Genomic DNA, 19,057 nt, shown 5'->3' with positions numbered 1-19,057 from the left:
AAACAAGAGGTAGCCGGGGGTTGTGATGTGCAGTGCAAAAGCATCTGCTATGCTCCCCCAGAAATCTGGGGGCCAGGGTCCTCTGTCTCCTCTCCCCAGGAGAGAAATCCCAGGAGACTGGGTAGGACTTAAGAGGGTACATTTTTAGGAAAAGATTGGGAGGGGAACACACTCTTCTTCTCCAAGGAAGAAGCAAACAACAATGGACAGTCTGCAGAATCCTATCTTCACACGATGACAAGAGGCTGGCGCTGTTCAAAATAAACGTTTCCTTTGTCCCGACTCTGCTGTGCCCACAATGGAGACTCAGAGACGAGCAGGACACAAGTCCCGCCCCTGCCCCTGCCCAGGTCTAGGATGAGAGCATGCCAAGTAATGCTGGTGGGCAGGCGGCTTTGATCAGAGCACGACAGCATCCTGAGGAAACGTCTGGGGCAGGGAAGGGATGCCCCTTGTGCTGAGCTCCTGCCACAGGCCAGGCCCTGCATGGAGAGTTTCCATGCATTATTGCATCCCCACAATCCTTCTGGAGAAGACAAGCCTTCTTCTTGGGGACAGAGCTGAAGTTCTGGCACTAGTTCATTCATCATCACACCATCATGATCACGGGGCTGAGTGAGGCAAGTCTACGGCTCCTTCATCTGATGGAGTGGGGCCTTGTAAAATGAGCTCATTCCCTTCCTCCCACCCTTAAGCACTTATTGAGCACCTGCTGTATGCCATACACTGTTCTAGGAAAGAAGAAACCCTTGCCCTAGGAGCTCACAGTCACGTACGCTCAGTCTCAGTGGGCTGAGGGCTGACATAGGCATGGTTCCAGGTGACAAAGGGAGCAGCAGGCTGGCCTTGCATTGCCAGGAGGGACCAGGGAGGGCTTCATGGAGAAGGCAGTGCCAGACCCTGTGTGGCTAGGTCTTTGTTTTGCCCTCCATCTCACTTACTACCATGTGTAATTAGACATCTGTGTGCATATCTGAAGAACACCTGTCTCCTCCATTATTCTGAGCACTCCAAGAGGACCGAGGCCTTGCCCACCACTGCGCTGCCAGCACCTGACATGCAATAACTGCTTAACGCATATTTTCTGAATGAATGAATGATCCGTATGGCAGCACTGGTCCCTGAGCAGCCCTCCCTTGCAGCAGAGTGCCACAGCCAAACAAACAGCTTCACCTCCTACATCAGAGCCAGACATTAATCTTGGGTGGGTCCGGGCTTTACGAAGAGGAGGATACGGAACTGGAGGAAGCAATGGAGGGAGCAGAGAGGGCACACAGGTGCTGGTTCTGAGCGTGAGGGTCTGAGACATTCACTTGGAAGCATTTTTGCTCGTCACTTGGACCTCCTCAGCATTAATGATGAAGTCTTGTCCCAAACTGGAAATCTGTGGACATCTCACTAGAAGTGGTAAAATGCTGCCCGTCATTGGGCATCACAAGGGCCATTGCAGCTCCCTGTTTTTTTCCTAAACCAACAATCCATGTTGACAGCAAATCTGTACAGAGAACCCATTAAAAGAAATTGCAGTAAATCGGAGATGCTTTAACTGTCTGGCGTTCTGCTGATTGCATGCCTGACACTTTCACTGTGGCTTCTTTCTGTACAACCTTCCATTTGAGTCAATTCCCCGGATAATTACTGAGCCTTGACTACGTGCAAGGCAATGCACTGGGAGCCTCATTCCGGTTGCGCCTTCCAGGCCCAGAGCATAATTTAACTTATAGGCAGAAATAAACACGCACAACAGAAGCATAGAGTGACAGAGCCACAAGAAAGTGTATACACTATTTCAAAGAAGATAACATTTTACTCAAGTGAGCAAGAGGGAGAGCTGGTACCACGCACTCATTGCTCTGTTTAAATGTGCATTCAGCAGCATTGCTGAGCAACTTTCCTGGGCCAGGGTCAAACGGATGAGTAAAACCCGGCTCCAGAGTACAGCACAGCACCCTGTGGGAGCCAACGCAGTATCACTGAACTCCTCCTCAAGGAGATGCTTCACTGGTTTCTTAAAGGAGACGTTTACAAGGTGAGGAGGGAGTGGGGGGCACACAACAGAGCAGGAGACATGAGGACAGGCACGTTTTCGGGAAGATTGCTGGAAAGTAATGTGTTTGTAGGGTGTTGTTAGGGAGTTAAGCCCAGGGCCAGAACAGACAGAGGGTGCATTTAATTCTGAAATCAATGGGGAGCCACTGAAGGATAAGAAACGCAGAGTTTTGCAAGTGTGCAGGACAGCTGGGAAAAGGTTCCCTATTGGACCCCTCTAAGCAGAAGTCTTCCTGGGACGCATGGACCAGGATAAGGCAGTCTCAGCTGCCTGGCTGGGTGCTGGCGGAAAGTGGACCTTGGATTAATCCCAGCTCTGCCTCTTACTTAACTTTTCTTCCTCTCTAAAATGGGGATGATAATACATAGCTCACAGGTTTGTAACGAAGCATCGATGATAAAACACATACAAAATGCCCAAGCATAGTAGGACATGCCGCAGTAAGCGTTCAGCAACATTGGTCTACTTCTCCCCACCTTTGCTCAGTGTGTGCGTAGTGACACGTGTGCCCTGGGGGAGACACAGGGACCACTCAGAGAAGATCTAATGAAACAAGAATGACTTTGGCCAGCCAACAGAGCTCAAAAACAAAGTTGGAGGAGACTTTAAGAAATTATGATCTATCCCCTTGCCTTGGGTCTTAAACAGACGAAGAGAGGATAGTGAAAGGAGTAGAAAAAGGCCGCTGAAATGCTTTACAATGCGGAAGGACATTCTGGAGCAAGTGAAACGACCCAGGCGGGTTGGAGAAGGAATATTTTATGGGTGTTATGCAGACTTGGGGAAAGGTGAAGTCTGTATGGTGATGACACGGAGGTGACGGCTGTGGTGGTTTTCAGGGGTGGTGGTGCTACTGATAGTGGTGAGTGCATTTTGGATGAATTTTCAGAGGTGGAAACAAATGGTACTCAATACCCACAGCACCCGGATTGTGGCCTCTAAATTATAATGCCATTTCCCACTAAAAGGAATCAGGGCTCCTGGGAGAAATGGCTGATTCTAGATCAGAGGCAGTGAGCCTGGAACATTTTGTTGCCAGAAACCAATAAATTATGAATATCTATTAGGTGAGTCGTATCAAAGAGGCTTCCACTGGCCAAAGGAAAATTTGAGCACCCATAAGAATAAGAACTGCAATAGATTGAAACATCAAATATATTTAAATCCTTGAGTTAATAATGACGCTAGAAAAACAAAGCACCACACCACTCTAGTCACCTCCGGAGGAAGCTAGGGAACCCACTCATTTTGAAAAATGGTAAATAAAAGGAAAAATCTAACATTCATCCCATCTTTCTAAATGAAACCGTACCTGTGGCTGATTAAATACGTCAAGAGGGAAAGTTTACCTTTATAAAGCATTTCAGTCAATCAATGACGATGGAATAAATGAATTAGAATATAACCATTTGGAAACCCCTAATGAATTAATGCCTCTAGACAATGATCACCAACAGCTCCTCACAAATGAGGGACAACCAGATATCATGCCTCCCCTTCCCCCATCCCAAAGAGACACACGCCATCAGTCTTAGATCTACCAAGCAATTTTCAGGAAACGCGGGGGTCAGAGGAACATGTTAACTGACACCATCAGGATACAATTAGCAAAATCTAGACTGTGGGAAACTCTATAGGTTTCTTCAATATATTTCAAGGAATAAAAGATCTGAGAGAATATCAACTATTTGCAATGCATGGGCCTTATTTTGATCTTGATTCCAACAAACTGTAAAAATAAAGAAATGAAACAATCAAAATTATGAGACTGAACAGCCGAAGATGTTAAGGAATTATTAATTTTTTTGTCTACATGTAATATAAATTGTGTTTTTAAAAAGTATCCTTATCTTTAAGAGCTACAACTGAAATACACATATACTGAAATGATATATCTGGGATTTGCTACAAAAGAATCTTCCAGTGGGGGCTGAGGGTCAGCTGGGAGACATACATGAAATAAGACCAGCCATGGATTAATCATTGAAGTGGGTGACGGGTTCACTGGGGGTGTCCTACACTATCCTCTCTACTTTTGTGTATGTTAGAAGTTTTTTGTAGTAAGAAGTACTTGTCTTTTTCCTAGTACTTAAGAATTAGATTCTGGGTGCAGGGAGCAGAAGGAAACCACAGGCTTGTTTTGGAAAATAAGGAGGCAGATCAGGGCAAGCAACTAAGAATAAGGTCAATCTGGAAAAAAAAAATGCAAGTAATGTGGCAAGCATAGATTAGTATTCTTAACATATAATGACTTCATTATAAAAATCCATAATAGCAGTCTATCAAAGCCCCTAAGGAAAGTTAATAAAATACATTAAGTGGTAATTTATATAAAGAAAAAAATACATAAATAACTAAATATTGGGGAAATATGCATCTCCATCGGTATCCATAGAGATGTAAGCGAAGCGACAAGGAAATGCCTGTCAGGAGCAGCCTGGACCCCTCAGTACTCCCCTTGCCTCTGGTGTCTGCTCACCCACTGCCCTAGTCAACCAAAGGGCCAACTCCAGCTCTGCTTACGAGCTCCCAGGCGTCAGTTGTAACCTCTGGATCCCTCAAAGTCTCCTGCTTTGCCCCCAGCGTTGCTATTCTCCCCCGCTGGGACCTTCAACACAAATGCCTTCCCAGAGGGTGCAAATGAGTGCATTCGGCGTTCATCATTGGGAGTGGGCTGATATCGGTGACGAAAGCATGTGGGTTCCAGGGAGGAGCCAGGTCTCCCAACCACACGCATTCAGGGGAACCACGGCCATCCCTCGCGCTCCCACGTGGCTGCAAGTTGCTCATGGCTACCCTTCTTACTCCTTCATTAATTATGGTCTTTTCAGAACCCAGATCAAGGAGCCCAAACTGATGTAACCTTTAACCTGTCAAAATCCTTGGGGAGGCATTTCAGCCCAGCCATAAACCCAAACATGTGAATTTTCAAACCATGTTTAATCTGGGTGGAAGCTGAGTGGAAAGTCTTGCTAAGGTCTTGCATGCACATCCATCAAACCCATTTCAGTTCCGGTCTTAATCTATTTATTCCCAACTATTTGGGGGGAATTGGAAAGGCCCATTAGGCATTACTGATTATGAGCTCTTAAAGTAAGATATTTGTCCTGTTCATATTACTGTCACTAATGAGAATTACAGCACCCTCTCTGCTCCAGCTACGGAGCAGAGCTGGCTGTTAGGTCTTAGGAAAAGCATTTAGCAGGCTAATAGCTCACAGAGGCCAAAAGCTGCTTTCTACACTTTCAGAATGCACGCTTAGATTTACCATTATGAGGAACAGAGGACAGCAAGCAGTAAAATTAAGCAGAGCTTTTCTTTCATAAGTCCTTTGCCCCTTTATTTCTTTGTTCATCCTCATCTTCTCCCCCAACCCCTAAAAATCTTATACACACACACACACGTGCACACACACCATCTCTAACAACAGAGCTAGGCTAATGCGGATCAGATTGATATAACAAACCTTCAGAGGCAAGAGGAGGGGGTACCTATGATCTCAGAAGCCCAAACACCAGAGCTGAGCCAGGAGCTGGCCAGGGCACCCCCAACATAGACTCACCCCCAGTGTAGCATGTCCAACTTTGTCCAGGCTCTGACCTACCTTTAGGGCAAAGTGCCCCGCAGCCCATGGTCTAGGATTTCAGCCACACTCATGGTATCTTCTGCCCAGAACCGACCTCTCCTTGCGCTGGCCCACACACTTCTGCTTTCAGAGCTATAGGATCTTTCCAACGGTTTCCTGAGGAGAATGCTGCCTGCTCGATACAACTCTCAGCTCAGTGCATCAGTTGAGAACAAGTGGCTGCCTATATAATTTAATATGATGCCACATGAGACTCATAGACCTGCTGCAGAGCAAACAGGATTCTGCCTCTCGCCTCTAGGCAACTGGAAATCTGGAGTGCCTGCTTGTTTTTGCTCAGTCTGGGTACACAACTCAAGTTACCTGTCAGAGCTGGAGGCTGGGCTGGGTATTTTCAAGGGATCAACTGCTGGGGGCTGCTGAGAACTGAGTCTCATCTGGGGGGATCTGAAATTTCTCAGTCCACCCAGATTCAGTCATAAGCATCTCCTTAGGCAGAGGCAAGGTGTGGGTACAGTGGGGTGACCCCAGGCAACCCCGGACATGGTGGCCATGCTGTGCCCTCAACCCTTTTCTCCGTTGTGGGGGAACCTGTCCTTTCAGAAGAGAACCTGAACCCTCAGTTAGATAGTGAAGATGTGAGGGTATCCACACACACATTTCTAGGCCTGAATTTATAATCTTAGGTATGTGTTAAGGACAAGAAGAAAACTTTCTTGTATGTGAACATTTGTCACTATGGCCCTTTGGGTTTGTTGGCTGGTTGGTTTAATGCAATGTTCTGCTGGGGGAGGCGGAGCCTGGTACTCTGCACCATTTCACCTGCGTACGAAACAAGGAGGTGACCCAGCACCAGCATGGACTAGATGGATTCTTCAGAAGCCAGGACCAGTTCATCTGCGTCCTGGTGGAGTACCCCTGAGGAGTTTCAGGACTGGATCCCAAGATGCTGGATCTTGGGGGCCTCAGCAGGGATGCCCACCACTGTGGTCAGTTCTCCCTATCCCAGGGGTGGGGAGAGACTGAGGAAGGGGACCAAGATGACCTTTCTGACAAGAAGGGGACCTAGGGAAAATCTCTAGGCTGGAAGGAGACACCTTGGGCAGAATCAAGCGACCAAGGTGTAGCTCGTGCCAGGAGACTGTGCTGCAGAGGTGCTCAAGGATGCTCAAAAGCCCAGGAGCAGCCAGACACCTGGAAATGGCTACAGGTGCATTTTCCCAGGTAACATGCTTTGCCCACTTGATTGAAAGGATGCGGGTTAGGCTCGAGGAACTGACCAGATCCACTTTTTCAGTTCTTCCTAGCAGGCTGGCAGCTCCAGATGATGGATGAGCTTTTGTTGTTGTTGTTGTTGTTGTTGTCATCATTTTGGGGGTGGTGGTAGCTGGAGGCCATCTGGGCTACTTTTCTCTTTTGGGAAAGGATAATACTCTAAGCCCCTACAGACCACCTAACGGCCTAGAAGGAGAAATCCTGGGATGTAATTACTATGTTACCCACAATCATTTGAAAAAGGGGCCTTTTTCATAAGTGTCAGCTTTAGGATTATCATAAGAAGCACCATATTCTTCAAATAGCCAACAACTAAAAGGCACAAAGTATGCAAATTCAGCTAACATTTTTGGATTAACAATTATTATGTGACTGGCATTCAGGTGACCTCGCACACACTATCTCATTTAATCTACGGGATGCAGAATTTATAAAAATGGATGTATGTCATACCTGTTGCCTAAAGCATCAGAGTATGTGAAAGAGAAGCCTAGAAATAGCACTGCAGGACTGGACTAAAAGGTTTTGATTCACAGCGAAGGAAATTTAATTAAAGCATGTAATGTCAATTACTGTCATTCATAATCATATTATACTTCCCCAGAAATAATACAGATATAAAAGTCTAGAGTTACCTGCATGTTTGATGTAAATAGGATAAAATTATCTAAGTTCTGAAAAGATCCAGATATCAGAAGGAAAAGAAGTATCTCTCCCTGGCTTCATGTCTCATCAAATTTCATTAGGCCGGGACATGAGCATCCAGCCATAAGGAAGCCCATCCTTCCTTTGAGAGCAGGTCGTACAGACTTTCAAAGGTGCCTGAAAATCTGGGGTTTAACACGGTCACAATTTTTTAGCTGCTATAAATAATCAGATGCTCCTGCTTGTTCTGACAAGGCCCAGGAGAGGCCAGAGAGCAGATGCTCTCAACCAGACCCCGCCACTCTGGGGGCTCTATAGGGTGATAAGGACCAGATCCTTTCATGGGGCAGCTCTGGTCCAGAGGAGCAGAGGAAAGCTCTGGTGCTTTCCAGGGCAGAGAAAACACGGCACAACTGCCAAGCCACAGATAGCCTCAACAGGTCCATCCACGGGCATCTAACGCCCTGCCACTTCATTCCCTTGTCCCTTCATCACTTACAGAGTATACCCTATTGGCAGACCCCGAGATGAAGAGGGGGTCACTCCAGGGAGCAAAAGAGCAGCAAAGTCCTGGCCTTCCTAGGATTACAGTGCAGCGGGGGAGACGGACATTAACTTAAAAAATACACAAATCTATAAACACAAGGCAAGTTCTACCGAGTCCTAGCTTCTGCCTCACTGAAATGGGTATAGAACATCTATTTCGTGGGCTCACGGCAAAGATGAAATGAGTCAATATGTACAAAGCCCTGGGCTTAATACAAATTAGTAAAAATTCTATTGCCACTGTTATGACTGTTCTTACTGCTGCTGAGCGGCTTCACCAGTTACTGGCAGTGTGACCTTGGGCAAGGGACGCAACTTTCTCACGTTTCCCATCTGCAAAATGGGATGACAGTAATTCCTGACGAGAAAGATTAAATGAGTTAATACGTAGAAAGTGTTTGAAACAATGCCTGGCAGGCAGTGAGAGTTTGATAAATGTTAGTTGCTAGCGGTGATGATTATTTTGCCAGAATCTTAAGACATCACGTCAGCTCATAATATGCTTACACACTAGCCGAGGGTTTCTCAACAGAGGCGCTATTGATGTTTTGGACGGCATACGTCTTTGTTAGGGGGGCAGGGGGCTGTCCCGTGCATTGTAAGGCGTTTAGTAGTATCACTGGCATCTACGCACCAAATGCCAAGAGCATCCGCCCCCCCAGGCATGACAACCACAGTGTCTCCAGACATTGCCTAATGTCCCCTGGGGGGAAAATCGCCCCCACAGAGAACTACTGGTCTAGCTGGAAAGTATAATGTACTGAGAGGAAGGAAGAACAACGCAGAGCTAGCATCTGTGGTCAAGAGGAAACGAACTACAGTAAGTCAAAGAGGGAGCCCGTCAACAGAAGGCCAGGGAAGGCTGCATGGAAGAGGGGGCCAGAAACGGTACTTTCTGATCATTTTAAATCTAGGTCCCTTTTGCTAAACATAGAAACCACTTTACTAAGATTTCAAAATGAATCAAACATCACGACTAAACCTGAATCAAAGCAACTATAATATATTGAAGATGATTTTCCATTACATACAGTTCCCTCCTCTCACCAAAATTCTGACAAGTTTTTTAGCTCAATGTCACCCCACACTGATTTAGATAAGGTGGGGAGAGATAAAAGAGAAGGGAGCAGGGAAAGGGAACCTTCCAGGTCAGCCCTGAAGAATGCTGGAGCAATGTCCACGGGTATCTGTGGAGATAAGTCCAAATTCTAACCAGGTGGCAACAAGTGAGTCTGCCTTCAAGACGGACAATGTCTGGCCCAGCCTGGCTCCCAGCTGCTGCATCCCATCCTACGATGGGACCATCTGAGCCTCATCTGTAACTTAGTCCTGCCTCAGTTTCCAGGATCCAACTTGACCTGAGGCTGGCCTGGGTTCAACAGCATTATCATCAGACCCCAATACCGTACCTCATTCCAGTAACGGACAGAGTCCCAGTCCATTACCCAGGTTCTTATTGCTGACCTTCTGCCTTGGTCCCTGTTGATGAATCTGTGTCCAAGAATCTGCTTGGCACACCATCCCAGAGCCCTGCTAAGTGCCACCGCCCAGTGCCTGGGGCTAAAGCACCAGACTGCCCGAGGCTGCCACCTGCTTTTCTGCACATCTGAGCATGATGCCCCCGAGTTCCTGCTGCTGTGCTCCATCCACCCACTGGGACATCCTACTACTTCATCTCGGAGCCTTCTTTGCTGCTGTTGATTATTTGGGATGGTGATCTGAGACTGCTGCATCCCATGCTGGACGGACTGCATCTTCACTGTTAGTGTGTGAGCCGGGAATCTGAGCGCAATCCTATCCCTGAGGAAGAGTCCCTTCCGAGTCGCATCCCTCCCCGCCTTCCCCTTCCGCTGTAGGCAACTCCCACGCCTCATATGACCAATAGCAAAGCACGTTCTCTGCATTTGGTTATCTCTGTTGCGTGGCAGGTAAATCAGACTGAAGCCACACATGTGACTCAGTTATCATGAATATACATCATGAACCGAGCACTCCCATATGCAAGAGGGCCTGGCAGGTGAAGGCAGGAGAGGAGAACTAACGCTTATTGAAGGTTTACTTGGCACCAGACATTCATTTATGTGCTTTATGCAATTATTTAATTTTAACTCACGGCCACCCCAGGAGCTAAATGTCGTCATTACCATTTTCCGTATGAGGAAGAGAGCCAGGAGGCATCACTCAGGGATCTGAACAGCGGTCCTGCTGGCTTCAAAACCTGAGTTCCTTCCCTGACACTGGCAGCAGTCTTTCTGATGAGAAGCTGCAACCCTACAGGGTTTCTATCCTTTCTTTCTCTCTCTTTTTTTTTTTTTGCCTCTAAACATTTCCATAATACACATGGCATCTACTTTCAGATCTAGGGACTGAACTCAGAGCACTAATAGAAAATGTCCTCGGCTTCCTCTCCCAGGTTTCTCTGCTATGAGAATTCAGGTGTCAAGTGCTTTACTCGAGGTCACGCAGAAAATGAAATGTGGAATTCCATAAACACCCTCAAGGGATCTGTGTACAAGCACTTATTTATTACAGGTTTACGGGAGCCATTGCCCCAGTGGGCCCTGGCATTCCCAGAGGAAGTCAAGGCACCCAAACAGACGGGCACAGTGTCTGCAGGGCTTGGGGTTCAGCAGTGTGTTCTGGCCCCGCTCTCCCTGCTGGGGACACAAAGTATGCTAGAGATCCCCCCGTCAGCTACACAGCAGTCCTCACTGGCTGCATATTTTTTTTTTGAAGAAGAAGAGCAGCCCTGAGCCCATAATCCTCCTCTTTTTGCTGAGGAAGACTGGCCCTGAGCTCACATCCGTGCCCATCTTCCTCTACTTTATATGTGGGATGCCTACCACAGCATGGCTTGAAAAATAGTGTGTAGGTCTGCACCCAGGATCCGAACTGCAGAACCCTGGGCCGCCAAAGTGGAACAAGTGTGAACTTAACCGCTGTGCAACCGGGCTGGTCCCTGGCTGCACGTTTTAAGAGGGACATGGGTTCCCTATTTGTAAGTTTTACATTCACACAATGAACTCTAGCCCCTCTGCCCCTTTTATTTTCAACAGATTAGCATTTAAAGCTTTAAAAATACCACAAAAATATATACACTGGAGATTATATTGGCTTTTCCCTGCAGTGGGAGTAACTAGATTGATCTTTACATGGATGGACCTACAGTGATTTTAAGGTCCAGTATAAAGTTTCAGGATTTGAGTAACACATAGAAGGAACCTTATTACCTGCTAGAACGAGACACCTAGGCATTTATCAGACACATTAGGACAGAGAGAAAAGAGACAGAGAACAGAGGGTTCCCCAACTGATGACTACAATGCTGTACTGGCCGAAGCCACCCATCCTGGATGGAGAACCATGTAAAGAAGCAACCAGGGGCTGGCCCGGTGGCGCAGCAGTTAAGTTTGCACATTCTGCTTCGGTGGCCCCGGGTTCACTGGTTCGGATGCCGGGTGTGGACATGGTACCGCTTGGCAAGCCATGCTGTGGCAGGCGTCCCACATATAAAGTGGAGGAAGATGGGCATGGATGTTAGCTCAGGGCCAGTCTTCCTCAGCAAAAAGAGGAGGATTGGCGGCAGCAGTCAGCTCAGGGCTAATCTTCCTCAAAAAACAAAAAACAAAAATAAACTTAAAAAAATAAGTAAATAAAAAAATTAGGAAGCAACCAGCATTCATGCCTGAGACTTGGTCTACAGACCTACAGGCGTCAGAGCCATGTTCTTACTTTTCTCATTATTTTTATGGAAAATCTAGTTACATTTAGAATGTCTAAAATCAATAATAATGAAACAGTGAGCCAGGATACACTTTTTCCATAGGAAACAATGAACTGCACAATCTAGACTCTTATCTGATCCTCGTAATTGGAGAAAACTAGCTTCCACGTGACCACCATCATCGCTGCCACAGAGTCTCATTGTATTCTTTATCACTTCACATTCTGAAATATATCTTCCCTCATATTTACAAGGTGAACATATTTGATATTTTAATGATAATATAATACTTATTTGTCCTAGCCTACTATATTAAAGCCAGCAAACAATTGCTGGCAATTTGTTTCAGTGCAGGTAAAACTATATATATATATATATATATATATTTCTTTCTTCCTAATGTTATGTCCTTGGGATATATTTCGAAAAGTGGAATTGATGGGTCAGAGCAGAGGATTGCTTTTCTGATCTACTTTCCATACCATCACAGTTTTCTAGGAGGAAAAAAAGATAATTTATAATGCCTTCTGCACTGTATATCTGTTTCCACAAGGCTCTGCCCACGTATATTTTATAGCTTTTATTTAGTTTTGATAATGTAATAGGTGTGATATGGTAACTCACAGTTGTTTTAACTAGAATTTATTCAACTACCTCCGCGAGATTTGTTTACAGTGAATGTTTCTCTTGTGTGAATTACCTACTCATATCCTTTGACCACCTGTCCATCAAGGTCTTGATTGTGCCCTTTAAGATTTACATAAAACTCCCCCAAAATGTCTGGATATTAAGTTTTTAGCTGTTATGTTTATTGCAACTAGTTCCCTAATCTGTTGAGTTCTCTTTTCACCTTCTAGTTTTGTTGATTTTCTTTGAACAAAAAAAAAGGTGTTTTTTTAAATGTAATTGAACCCATCAAACTTGTCACTGATAATTTCTTCAATTGCTTCAATAGTCAGAAAATTGTCTTTTCTCAACAATTGGGATAAGTATCCCATTAAAAAAATTAGCTCTTTAAAGCATCTGGCATTTGTTGTGGTGTAGGGGTACAGTGACCATATTTTCTGAATCAAAAATTGGAACATGTGATCTGACAAGTGCCAGTACTATTATGGGCAAAATGGGACAGAGTATTTGAAATCGAGATTGTCCTGGAAAATTGAGGACATATGGCCCCCGTATGTATGGAGCAGGCTGTTATTTTAAAGGTACAGCGCCAGGCCCTCTTTACTCAGCTCCTGTCGGCTCTAAGCAACAGAGATTCCTAGCCTGAGGCCCACCGCACCCGAGTCCCGAGCCCAGCCTTACCAGGGCAGGCAGGGTGTCAGTAGGGTCAGTCCCACAGAAGGAAGGATCCAGAAGTAGTTACGTTGCAAAAGCCCCCTGTTTGCCCCTGCAGACCATCTGTTCATTCCCCACCCTGCTCCCTGCCCAGGAGTGGCTGCATTAATGGGCACCCTTGCCTTGTGCCTTCAGCTTAAGTTAGATCAACGGGAAGCACCCCAAGAAGACTGGGAGGGAGAGAGGAGCTTGGGATATTTATTTCCTGATTCCCTTGCTGTGGAGTCACCACAACCAAAGGTCACGGGCTCTGTCTGTTGAGTAGCCCCGCTCACACCACTCCTTCTATCCCTGGAATTCAGTTACCACTCAGGCCCAGGAGTGGTAACAGTTCCCCCAGGATGAAGGACACTTAGCTCTTTTAAATAAACCCTTCATTAAACTGTACTCAAGTTACACAATTTGAGTGTCAGGGACTGACCGACGTACCCCGGATCCAGGCTGCTCAGTGAACACGTACAACTGCAGTGTCAGTTTCCCCAGACCCATCACTAAGTTGGCTCTGTGTACACAAAGGTTGAAAGCCTCGGTTCCTTCTGGAAGCAGAGCCCTCCCTACACCACAGCCTACTTGACAACTGTGCCAGCCCCTTCCCTGGAGGACAGGACGGCTCAACTCCACCCACTGACGGCCGGACTGCTCCTCCCTGGACAGACCACCAGGCACTGCAATCCAGCTGCTCATACTTTCTTGAGATCCTGAACTTCCGGTCCCGGTTCTTCTCTATCCCAGCTGCTTTCTCTTCCCCAGGCCAGGACTAAGGTCTCAGAGTGCCTCAAGGTTCACCTTTGTGGCAACAGCCAGTGGCTTCTTTCTTCAGGGGCAAGCAGAATGCCAGAGACCTATGATGCCTTGAAGACACATTGGGCTGAGTGTCACTGTACATAAAAGTTGGTTTAGTTACCACAAGCACCGGGTGATAAGCATCGGGGCTGCCTGTTCCTGGACCCCATGCCTTTGTTGGTGGGGACCCATTTCTTCTTGGCCCTTGAACTTTAGCTCACGGTGGTATCTGGAGTACCTCTCAATGCCTCCTCTTTCTACTGACCCACCTCTTACCCACGGCACTGCCTGATGCCCTACTGTGTGTTCCCATTAACAATTCGGATTCTACTTCTGCCAAGTCCACACCACTTGGGGGCAACACTGACATGCCCATTCTTTGGGGAAACCAGGAGCAGAGAGGAGTCGGGGAGCAGGAAATTCCAACCCGCCTCCCCACAGCACCGGAAGTGACAACCTCAAGGTTCAGCTCCACAAGCACCCACGGAGTCAGGCTCTGGACCATCAGGCCAGGCAAAAAGGAAGAGGCAAACAGGAATGAGACAACTGGGGCACAGATAAGCAAGTGCGGATCCACATGCATGAGAAGATTCAGTAAGGCTTTGGAGGAGAAGCAGGGGTCAGCCTAGAACCTGAAGGCAGAGGAGAGAAAGCAAGGTCATAGGGAGAGAAATCAGCAGCAATGGTAACTATCTTAAATCACTGTTGGCTGGGGGCACAGAGGGAAAGCAAAAATTATGCTACACCTGCTTCCATCTAAGCACCAATGTGCTCCTGTCTGACACCCACTAGGCTGCACGTCTGATTCCCCGGGGCCTAGAACAGGGTTGAGCAAGAGTAGGCATCAATAAAGCCTTGTCTAACAGAGAAATGAAGGAATCCACTTAATCCTGTTATTGCCAACAGCCAAGAGGTCAGCTTCACATCTTCAATCCCACATCTGCAGGGGGGCAAGTGTCTCCCAAAAGAGGAAACAGTTTGTGAGCGATGCTTTTAAGAAGTCAATAAGCATCATAGCACCCCTGGATACAGCTGCCGAAGTTGCCCTATGGCTTTTGGAAACTGCCTTTATCTTATTTAGGGGCTGTGGCCGCCCTACACATCCTCCCTTCATGAAGCTTTGGGCTGGGTCTTCTCCCCTCAGGTCCTCAGGCTCAACCTTGGCGACTGGTTTGTCAGGGAGCCTGGTGAGCAGCGTGTCAGAGCTCTGCTCTTAGGCTGCTGTATATAGACACCGTACCTCCATATACCGGAGCAGCGTGGGCTTTTCTGTCTCGGGCCCGAGTCTTCTTGCCCTGCACAGTGGCTGTCCCCTCCTCCCTTTTTAAAGCAGCTTCAAGCCCTTAGTCTTACATTTATTGGCCTTGAAGACACAATGTCTTTCCCTGCATTTCCTCTGCCTGTCTTGGGCGCCGTGTACCTTTTCTTCAGGCACCGACCATCCACCATCCTAGGTGAGAGTTTCAACGTCTTCCTATTAATCATGCTAATAAAATACAGTCACTTACATGTGCTTAATGGTTTGCAAAGCTTACACGTGCATCTTATGTTTAATTCTATTAAAACCCTGCTCACTAGGTATCATGATCTCCAGTTGACACTGAGGCTCAAAAGTGCCAGGTCCTCCAGCAGCCGCTGCCTCCTTACTTCTTCGCACTCACTCTAAAAAGTAGAACCAGGCAGAGCTGATGTCCTGCTGTCTCTGTGTTGTGGATCTGGTCCATGCACCAAATAAGGGCTGGACTAGACCACAAGGGGCAAGGCTCCTCCCGGCTCTAAGCGTCTCTGATTCTATAATCTACAGCCCTTCAACCTGTGGCAATTTTCCTCAAAGCAAGCATCCCCTCTCGATTCTCCCCACTTTGCCACATGTGCTATGTTTTGACACTTAACTACTACTATACATTTTTTGAAGCTAGGCAGTGAACTGGATAGCAATTCCCATCTCCGATTTCCTACAGCGTTCTGGAAAATTGTGTTACATTGGGCAAATGGAAGAGCTAACGGCAGCAGGGGAAAAAAATCATAAAAATGTAGCCGTTTTTGTTTCATCCTGCCTCCCTCAGCAGATTTGGTCGGTGACCTCTCTCTGAGTCACGAAGGGCTTTAAAACTTGCTCTGATTTACATCTGTAGGAAATAGAGTTGGTCTTGCATTTTTCTTAAGAAAAAAATTTTTTTTTCGTTCCCAAACCATAGTTTATTCCCTTCTATATGGAATTTCTTGATAATACCTCAGGATGAAAATATACATACATAATAGCTTTTCAGCTTCATGGTGTGGATAAACCAAAACCACTCATTTCAACAAGAGCCTGGAGGCTGTGAGCCAATTACCCCCAAATGTATTCTGTGAGCTTTCGCTGGGCGGTCCTCTCCTCGTCAATTAAGTCATGGGAAAAGGCTCAGTATCACCAGTGATCTCACTTGGAGAGTGATCCGCAAGAAAAAGCATTAAAAAAAAAAACTTTTCTACCAGAGCGTTTAGAGGCAAGGGGCTATTTTCATTATTTTTGGCATCTGAAGTATGGCAGATGGACTAATCTTTCACATCTCTGTATTCTGAACTCTATTCCAGGGGAAAAATAAAGAACCACAATTTAGCAGAGGTCAAGAAGACAAAATTTAGAACTGCAGCTCCCTCCCCCACCCCTGCCCAAGGCTAGGCCTGGGTGGATTATGGTCACGGCTCTTTAGTTGCAAGCAACAGACCCCTTCCACCCTCCGCTCCCCCAGCTAATTAATTAATAAAGATTTAAAATGTAAATACTGTGGTCGGCAAAATCCTAAAATAGTCCCTAAAGATTTTCAGTCCTAATACTAGGACCGACCATGAATATGATGAGGTCTCACACTCTGACGATGTTAGCTTTGCAGGCGTAATTAAGGTTGTTGGTTAGTTGATTTTCAGTTAATCAATAGCTTATTCAGGTGAGCCTAACCTAATCACTTGAGCCCTTTAAGAGAGTTTCTCCTGCTGGTAGCAGAAAAGGAAATCAGAGCGTGTGGGAGGGACTGGATGTGTGGGAGGCTCTCTATGCTGATAAGGAGGGGCTCACATGGCCAGGAGCTAAGAGTGGCCTCTGGGAGCTAAGAGCAGGCCCTGCCAAAAGCCAGCAAGGAAAGGGGGACCTCAGTCCTGCGACTGCAAGGACTTGAAGATGGCCAACAAACTGAATGAGCTTGGAAGCAAATTCTTCCCCAGAGCCTCCAGATAAGGGGCCAGTCTCGCCAAAACCTCGATTTCCGTCTTGTGAGACCCTGAGGAGAGAAGCCAGCCCACCCAGCCTTCGGACCTACAGAACTGGGAGATAGTAAATGAGTGTTGCTTTAAGCCGCTAGATTTGGGATAATTTGTTCTGCAGTAAGAGATGCTAGTACAGATTCCCAGACAAGTCCATGGGCAAAACAAATACAAAACCAAATGCTAATACAGTCAGGCCACAAAGGGAGAGAGAGAAGCCCCAGGCAGTGAAATCTTCTCCTCCCTCTCAGGGACACCTGGACTCTCTCCTCAGCTTCTTTTATCTTGACCAGCTTCCTGTGTTTACATGTGACAAACATAGCTGTCGGTCCCAAGCCTGACCCACCCCACAGGGCCAGGATCTATGATCCACCAAGGAAGTCACTGTGTCCTTAGTTCAGATGCCTGAGAGAGAAGCTGGTCACTCGTCACTCATTTGTTCAGCAAATATTAATTGAGCACATACAATGTGTTAAGAATTGTTCTCGTGCTCTGGGGATCCAGCAATGAACAGGATAAACTCCTGGTCACAGGAAGTTTACATCATGGTGAACGAGAGACAATGAAAAGGCAAGCAAATATACATGTTGTGCCAGCAATGATAGGTTACACAGGAAAACAGAGCAGGGCAACTGGATCAAGGGAAACAGGAAGTGCTATTTTTAAATACATGGTCACGGGCCTGAGGGGGAGGGGAGCATTTGAACAGAGATTTCAGTGAAGTGAAGGAGCCGAAGATGCAGATACGTAGTGGAAGGAACATTCAGGAAGAGGAAACAGAAAGTGAAAAGGCTTTGGGATGGATATTTACTTGGCCTGTGAAGGGAACAAGGCCAGCAGAGTTGCAGCAGTGGCAGCAAGGGGAGAATAGCAGGAAATGAGGGGGAGGGCAGCATGGGCCAACACAAGAAGGGCCTGCAGGCCACGCTATGGACTTTGGAAAACCATTAGAGAGTTGACTGCAGGGTAGTGACGTGGACTGGCTCGTCCTGGGTCAGAGACCCAAACAAGGTCTAGAGGATGGCCTGCCCCATAAGCTGGGCCTCTGGGTGCCATGATTCCCAAAGAAAAGGGTGATGGATGATTTAGGCTAGATGGCTGCTCCATGCCCCCATTACAGCTAAGACCAACGGTGGTTAATTCAATTGGATTTCAACCACGTCCTCAAGTGGAAGCCTGAGGACTAAATCAGGGTGAAGTCCACAGGCAGTAACGGGGCACTGGTAAATGCGACGAGAATGTCTGTACCAAAGGCTCCGCCCTACAGAGACAGCTGGGCCCTCCTTCCATCTCTCTTGCCCATGTAGTTTTGGAGAATAATCAGCAGACCCATGGGCCCAGGAGCGGTCCTATTCCCCATTTATCCTCTTGTCCCTAGAGAGAAGAGTGTGTTAGGACACATTCAGCTCAGAAATCAGGATAGGGACTCCAGAAGAGTTATTGTTCATAAGTGCCCCTGGGATCAGAACTAGCAGGGTCTCCTCTGCCACATCCCCAAACCTGTCCACTCTCCATCCTAAACACAGTCTTACTCATGCAGCCTCTCTTTCCTGGGTCATGAGGCCCTCCCAGAGACATGACCATTCCAGGCTCCATGCTGCCGACCCTAACCCCATTCTTCCTCAGTCTTCCTCTGAACTGGTCTTCCCATCTTCTGTCTTCCCATCCTGGTCCAAATTTACCTGGAATTGATTCAACAAACACTTACTGAGCACCAGCCTCGTGACATAGTGCAAGACAGGAGGGATTCAAGCCCTGGGTTCAAAATCTGATTCTGCCACCGACTAGCTGCATTAACTTGAGCAAATAACTCAACCTCCTGAGCCTCTTCTATGAAACAGAGACAATGATACCTACCTTAAAA

At 46.8% G+C, this 19,057-nt stretch overlaps 1 protein-coding gene across 2 annotated transcripts in view; it reads right to left on the bottom strand.

Annotated features, from left to right (window-relative positions):
- The window catches only part of PARVA (parvin alpha), a 146,595-nt gene that overhangs the window by 65,036 nt on the left and 62,502 nt on the right, over positions 1-19,057 (bottom strand). Inside the window, exon 1 of one of the 2 annotated variants that reach the window (XM_070274791.1) lies at positions 5,655-5,943. The exons of the other annotated variant lie outside the window; for it this stretch is intronic. Coding sequence (XP_070130892.1) covers positions 5,655-5,682 — 28 coding nt within the window. The 5' untranslated portion in view covers positions 5,683-5,943. Of the gene's footprint in view, positions 1-5,654; positions 5,944-19,057 lie in introns of those variants that run through there. 2 annotated transcript variants of the gene reach the window in all.

Source organism: Equus caballus, chromosome 7 (assembly GCF_041296265.1).
Source record: "Equus caballus isolate H_3958 breed thoroughbred chromosome 7, TB-T2T, whole genome shotgun sequence".
Taxonomy (NCBI): domain Eukaryota; kingdom Metazoa; phylum Chordata; class Mammalia; order Perissodactyla; family Equidae; genus Equus; species Equus caballus.
This window is presented reverse-complemented; position numbering and strand designations above follow the sequence as displayed.